We start from the raw sequence: 7134 nt of genomic DNA, 5'->3' as shown, positions 1-7134 counted from the left end.
ATTTCTAAGATACCCCATAGAAGCTCAAGGACAATAATGTCATCGAAAACCAATATGTGAGTACATACAGGTTAAGTATTTAAATAAATCTTTGCAATTAGAAATCCAACTTTGGATTGATTTTATAATCTAATTATATATATGTTTTAAATAATATTGCCAGAAGAGGCTCTGAGCATATCAAGAGTGACCACATGGCTGTGGGGGTGTGTGCTGAGGTCAGGGAGGCCCAGAAGGTTTTCTCCTTGATCCTACTGCCAAAGCAGAAAGGCTTAAGGAGCAGTGGCTCCACAGGCAATAAGGAGCTCATGAGGAACCTCACCTCAGCACCAGCTAGAATGCACTACGGCTGGTGCCAGGACAGAGAGCTTGGGGTCCCACACTCCAGCCAGGTCTGAGGATGACTGTGCCAAGATGAGGAGAGCCAGGAAAACCTCCCAGGGACACAGGGGCAATGATGGGACTGATGCTTCCTGCAGTTTTCATGAGTTCCACAGTGGATGGATGGAGTGGGAAGGGTTGGACACTGCGGACCTTCTGACTGCTGTCAAAGCATGGATAGCCAATGGCACCTGCCATATTAACCAAGGAGAGCACCAGGCAGGACTTCTGCCAAAGAGCTGCTCAGAGCCAGTGCAAGGGCAGACAGAAGCCCCCCTGCCCCCATAACCAGTGCACCTGCATGGTACGATGCACCACACACAACATCCTGCTGTGGGCAAAGCACATGCTTATCCTCTGCCTAAAACCAAGAGTTCACTGTTTGTGTGACTGAAACCCTGGCCCTCCAACCAAGGATTAGTTTTTAATGCCAATCTAATAATTGCAGAAAAAGAAAGAATACTTCTATGCGGAAAGCTCTTAGTAAGAATAACCATCATCAAGATGACACGCACTGGGCCCAGTTTCCACTTCTGCTCACCCCTACCTCCCTGCTGGACCCCGAGATCCATTGCTTTGATCCAGCTGTGGTGATGAAAAGGCTGCTATGATCTATCTGCCTTGAGTGTCCTGTGCCCAGAGGAACACAGGCTGGTGATTTCTTCTGCCACACTCTGAGATCCACTTTGGGACACTTTGATCCATTTGCTCACATTTTACACCTTTTTCTTTGTTCATTGGTCTACAGCTCCATGTTACTTCTGACTCTACTCTCTGATCGTGTGTTTTACGCATTAGCTCTGTTAGTTCTCAAATGGATTTTGGGGGTTTTGCCCATCTTCAGCTCTGCATGACTTTAACCAACTCCTAGAGAGTTGTTTGAGCACTGTGGGGCCCCTGGGGCCATGGCAGAACCCGTCACTCTTCATTCCCATCCCACACTGCACTCACAGAGTCACAGAATCATAGAATCTTAGGGGTTGGAAGGGATCTCAAAAGATCATACAGTCCAAGCCCTCTGCCAGAGAAGGATCACCTAGAGTACATCACACTGGAACATGTCCAGACAGGTCTTGAAAGCCTCCAGAGAAGGAAAACTCCACAACCTCTCTGGGCAGCCTGTCCCATGTTCTATCACCCTCACAGTAAAGAAGTTTTTCCTCACATTTACATGGAAACTCCTATGCCCCAGTTTGCACCTGTTGCCCCTTGTCCTATCACCGGACATCACTGAAAAAAGCCTGGCTCCATCCTCCTGACACTCCCCATTATGTATTTATAAACGTTGATGAGGTCGCCCCTCAGTCTCCTCCAAGCTAAAGAGACCCAACTCCCTCAGCCCTCCCTCATAAGAGAGATGTTCCACTCCCTTCATCATCCTTGTGGCTCTGTGCTGGACTCTTTCAAGCAGTTCCATCCTTCTTGAATTGGACACAATATTCCAGATGCAGTCTCACCAAGGCAGAATAGAGGGGGAGGAGAACCTCTCTTGACCTACTAACCACACCCTTTCTAATACAACCCAGGATGCCATTGGCCTTCTTGGCCACAAGGGAACATAAGGTCCCTTTCCCCCACACTGCTGTCCAGTAGGTCAGCCCCCAGCCTGCACTGGTACATGGGGTTTTTCTTTCCCAGATACAAAACTCTACACTCATCCCAGTGCCATCATGTGTAAAGCCTCTGCTGGCCTGCTGGACCTGCATTTCTTCACACTTCAGTGTTATGATGAGTCAAAGATGACCAACATCTACCCTAATGATTTGGCCCTTGTTTCCACTTCCAGCCCTTCATGCTGTCCTGAGCCCTGAGGCCCCTCATCCAACACGGAGCAGCCAAGGCACAGAGAGCCAGCCAGCCCAGGGCACAGAGCAGTGCAGCATTCAGATGGAACAGGCTGGGGAAAACTTACCAGAGACAATGTTTTAGGTCAAAATCGAATGGTCATCCCTATAGAGACAGCAGGATGGAGCAGCCCCTGCTGCCAGGCCACCCCCCAAAATGTTCTGGAGTGGGTCCACTCTGCTCCCACTGCTTCCCACTCCCAGGAGTGGGTGAACAGGGAACAGGGCAGCTGACTAGATGTGCCAGGTGGGATCTGGAGGAGATGGAACATCTAAAACAGTGGAATCCTTTCACACAAATAAAAGGATTCCACCAGAGGAACAGCTTTCCCGGGCTGTCAGCCCAGTAGGTCACTGCCCCAGCAGACATGGCAGTCTCCACCCGCGTTCCAGTCCCAGGATCCCTGTGCCCTCTTCTAACATCTTTCTGGGGTCAGAGGGGTTGGGTTTGTCTCACTGGTCAGAGAACACCACTTGCTCCAGCATCATGTGCTTCACATCCTCCTCATTCTGGGGTGGGCACTGCATAGCAGGCTGGGGGCTTGTCCCAAGGACAGAAAATTCACTTGCCTTTTGCTCTACAAACAATGATGTTTTCAGGAGCAAAACCTGAACATTCTCCTCCAGTTTGCCATAAGCTTCTAATAGCAGGACTGGCCCTCAGAACCACAGCAGGGCCCAGCACCAGGCAGTAAGGTCCCACTGACCAGTTGAGGTGACACAGGTGCTGTCTGCTGGAGGTGGAATCTTCACACAGGTCAGCTGGAGACCATCTCCATGGAAAGATGTTCTATGTTTCTGCTGTGTCACACAGCCTCGAGGCACTCAGTGCCCAAACATCCATTTCCTGTTTCCTCACCTTGGTTGTTTCTTACCTTGGTGGTTCCTCACCTCCTTCCTTGGTTGCATGGATCATGGCGTGTCCCAGCACAGGCTCTACAAGCCCAAGTCTTCTTGTTTCCAGTAGAGTTGCAGCTCCACTGAATTTCTGGCCTCACTTTTGTGTCAGTAAGTGAGTGAGTAAAGCCAGGGCTAACAACCAGTTCAAATCACATCCAGATATCAGTTTCCTTCTCTTACCCCTGTAGACCCAGCATTTCCCATTTCCTACATCCTACCTGCACCAGCCAAAGCTGGAAGGAGCTTGCATGTGTCATGCCAAAAGGATGTAATTTCATTTACTGCTGCAGAAATTGGCCTTCTCCATGGGCTGAGGGAAATCAGGAGTGTTCCCAGGAGATCCCAGGGCTGCCACCAACGAGCCTGAGCTCCACAAGCCAGTAGGAGATAGGGCAAATTTCATGGATGCTTCTACTTTTCTGAAGACCAGCTTTAAAGATCTTTGATTTCACCTTCTCTTTGTGTGGACAGCTGGCTGCCCTGGAGGTGGACCTCACCTTAGCGGAGCCTGGGGAAATTTGGTTTCTTGAGTAATTTCATAAATTATTTGTCTGGTGGGGTTAAAAGTAATTAGTGAAATATCTCAGTTGTAGTTTGCTATTAGCAGTCAGTAATTAGCTGTCACAAAATTTAGACAGCAGTCATTAATTAGCCATCACACAATTTAGCCTGTTAGAAGGCTCCCAGATTTCTATTGACAAGCAAGAGGAGGTGAGAATGCCACCTGTCCCTGTGAATGCAGATGCCTTGACTCAAGTGAACCAGCCAACAGGATCATGTCACTTCACACATTCACAGTTAAAGATATAAAAAATTTAACATGTGAAATAAAGCCTCAGAACAAAACCAGGTATCAGCTCTTCAAAACCTGTTTTCTCTATGCCAAGATGCCGTAAGGAATGTTGACAGGCTTAGCAATTTGCGTCTTGCAAAAGGCAAATGTTCTTTGCTCCTTCAGGTAGGATTTTTGCTCCTTGTGACCTCACCATGGTAATGGAATAAAAATCACAGAATGGTTTGGGTTGGAAGGGACCATCCAGTTCCAACCCACTGCCATAGGCAGGTACACCTCCCACTATACCAGGTTGCTCCAAGCCCCATCCAACCTGCCCTTCAACACTTCCAGGGATGGGGCAGCCACAGCTTCTCTGGGCAACCTGGGCCAGGGTCTCACCACTCTCACACTAAAGTATCTCCCCTCTTCCAGTTTTAATCTATTACCCCTCGTCCTCTCACTCCCTACCCTTGTCCCAAGTCCCTCCCCAGCTTTCCTGGAGTCCCTTCAGGCACTGGAAGGTGCTCTAAGGTCTCCCTGGAGCCTTCTCTTCTCCAGGCTGAACATCTCAACTCTCCCAGCCTGTCTCCAGAGCAGAGCTCCTCCAGCCCTCCCATCATCTCTGTGGCCTCCTCTGGACTTGCTCCAACAACTCTGTGTCCTTTTTTGTGTTGGGGACCCCAGAGCTGGACCGAGTCCTGTAGGTGGGTCTCATCAGTGCAGAGCAGAGGGGCAGAATCCCATTCCTCAATCTGCTGGTTACACTGCTGGTGATGCAGCCCAGGACATGGTTGGCTTCTGGGCTGCCAGCACACATGGTTGGGTCATATCCATCTTTTCATGCATCAGTGCCCCAAATTCCTTCTCCCCAGGGCTGCTCTCCATCCCTTCATCCTCTCAGACTTGAAGAGCTGCTGACTGAGATCTATCCCACTTGTCCCACCAGGACACCCAGCTGCAGCTGGATGATGTGGTCAGGACCAAAGAAGACCTGAGGAACAACATCACAATCACAGAGCAGAGGAACAACCTCTTTCAGGAGGAGGTGGAGGAGCTGCAGGCAGTGATGGAGCAGATCAGTCAAAGCCAGTGAGAGGGTCCAGCTCCTCCACTCACAGGTGAGACTTCATACACATCCAAGGAGAAAGACCACCTCCAGCCAGGGACTCTTAAGCCCCAGAGGAACTGTGACTTTCTCCTGGATTGAGTTACCAAGGATCTCCTCCATCTGGAAACCCTTGAAGTCTGTGGAGATGAGGAGGGAGAAAGGATGGGGCAGCAGCCCCACAGTCACCTCCTGAGATGTTCTCCTCCATTCTCAGAACACTAGCCTTATCAACCAGAAGAAAAAGATGGAGGGTGACATCTCCCAGCTGCAGACAGAGGTGGAAGAGGCCATACAGGAGTGTTGGAATGCTGAGGAGAAGGCCAAGAAGGCCATTACTGATGTGGGTGCTGTGGTGGAACTGACATCTTGGACACCTTCTACCATAGGGTAATGGAGAACGTGCCTTGGAGCTCCTTCTCTGATGACTTCTCCCCTTGGGCAGGCAGCCATGATGGCAGAGGAGCTGAAGAAGGAGCAGGACACCAGTGCCCACCTGGAACGGATGAAGAAGAACATGGAGCAGACCATCAAGGACCTGCAGCTGCGGTTGGACAAGGCAGAGCAGTTGGCCCTCAAGGGAGGGAAGAAGCTGAAGGACCTGGTGAGCAAGCTGGAGAATGAGCAGAAGTGTAATGCCGAGAATGTCAAGGGCCTCTGCAAGTCTGAGTGGTGCATCAAGGAGCTCAGCTACCAGGTGTAGTGTGGAAAGTGGATTAGAATGTCACCCCTGGCCCTGTGGCCACAGCCACCTATGTCTGGTGGGTCTAGGACACTTCGCTGCGGCTGCTTCTCTGCTCCGACTGGCAGGTGGAGTCTGGGGGTCCCTGAGCGCTGGCAGCGAGGAGTCTGTTTCAAGGGGGACAGCGAGCCCCTCCTGCCCTGCCTGCAGGACATATGGCAGTGGGGGGGGAGGGGCGGGCGTAAGGGGAGGCCTGGACCCCCCCAGGGTCAGGCTGACAGCCACAGTTCCAAGGGGCTGTGGGGACTTGTCTGGGGCACCCCCAGCACTGCCTGGTGCCCCCAACCCTGCCAGCAGCCTCCATGGAAGCACCTGGGCCACAGCAAGCCCTGAGTGATGTAAGTTATTAACTAAGTAAAATTTGTGGGAAAAAATCACATTTGGGAAAAAAACCAACCCCAAACAACAAACACATAAATGAGAAGATAAGGGACATGCAGAATAAAAATTGGACCCAGATAACAGTGAAACAGTGAGAATGAGACAAAACCAGAGTCCAATGAGAGAAAAACACGTCCCTGCAGGACACCTGCAGGAGAGAGGGGACAGGGATGGAGAGGAGCTCTGCCCACAGCTTGGGGACAGCCTGGAGCACTGGGGGGGAACACTGAGTAATTGGATTCGCTATATTAATCATAGAATCATAGAATCCTAGGGGTTGGAAGGGACCTTGAAAGATCACCTAGTCCAACCCCAATGAGATATTAGCATACTGAAATACACACACCCACACACCCAGGCTAGAGGGACCCCTGCTAACAACAACCCTCCACTTTTGGAGCAGGCACAGTGACATTCCTGAGCATTGGCACTTGGGATGGCAGGGAGGGATTAGTGACCCTCTGTGTATGCCAGCGATAGAACAATGGTCGAGATCAAGGTCTTTCTCAGGTTTTTGGGTATAAAAGCAGGACTTGTGTTTCAGGGAGCTGAGCTTGCTGTGTGGAACACCCCTCTGCTCCCTGCTCTGTGCAGAGCTGGATATTAAAGCAGATCTCTGGGCTCTGTGTGGATCCGCTCCTGGCACAGCGGGTGACGGACCCGCTGTTGGGACAACAATCCTGCTTCTCCTCAGGGGGCAGCGGCTGAGGGCAAGAACTAGAATCCAAGGGCAATCGATGGTGGACTGTGACTCAAACGAACTTTTAAATTAAATAATTAAAATAAAATTAAAAACAAACGGGAGGTGGGGGGAGGGCACCCAGTCCCACCAGTCTGCAGGTTCTGGCCGTGTCTTCTGTGCTGCTGCCAGCCCAGCCCTGCTGAGCTGCTTTGTCTGGGTCCTGCAGGTGAAGGGGGAACAGAGGGAGATGGGGGCCAGAAAAAAAACAAAGGGAAAAACCCCCAAACCAGGGCAGGCATAAGAGCAGGGTGTCGTCCCCCCCAG

General features: G+C 50.9%; 1 protein-coding gene across 1 annotated transcript; it reads left to right on the top strand.

Annotated features, from left to right (window-relative positions):
- Positions 1–194: 194 nt before the first annotated feature.
- Positions 195–5708, top strand: LOC127392559 (myosin-7-like). Its single transcript, XM_051636664.1, is given in 5 exon segments — positions 195–392; positions 4847–4986; positions 4988–5018; positions 5223–5348; positions 5451–5708. Coding segments are annotated over 5 exon segments (753 nt in total).
- Positions 5709–7134: the final 1426 nt, after the last annotated feature.

Source organism: Apus apus, chromosome 19, assembly GCF_020740795.1.
Source record: "Apus apus isolate bApuApu2 chromosome 19, bApuApu2.pri.cur, whole genome shotgun sequence".
In the NCBI taxonomy this organism is placed as follows: Eukaryota; Metazoa; Chordata; class Aves; order Apodiformes; family Apodidae; genus Apus; species Apus apus.
Note: the sequence above shows the minus strand (reverse complement) of the source record. Positions and strands in the feature narration are given on the sequence as shown.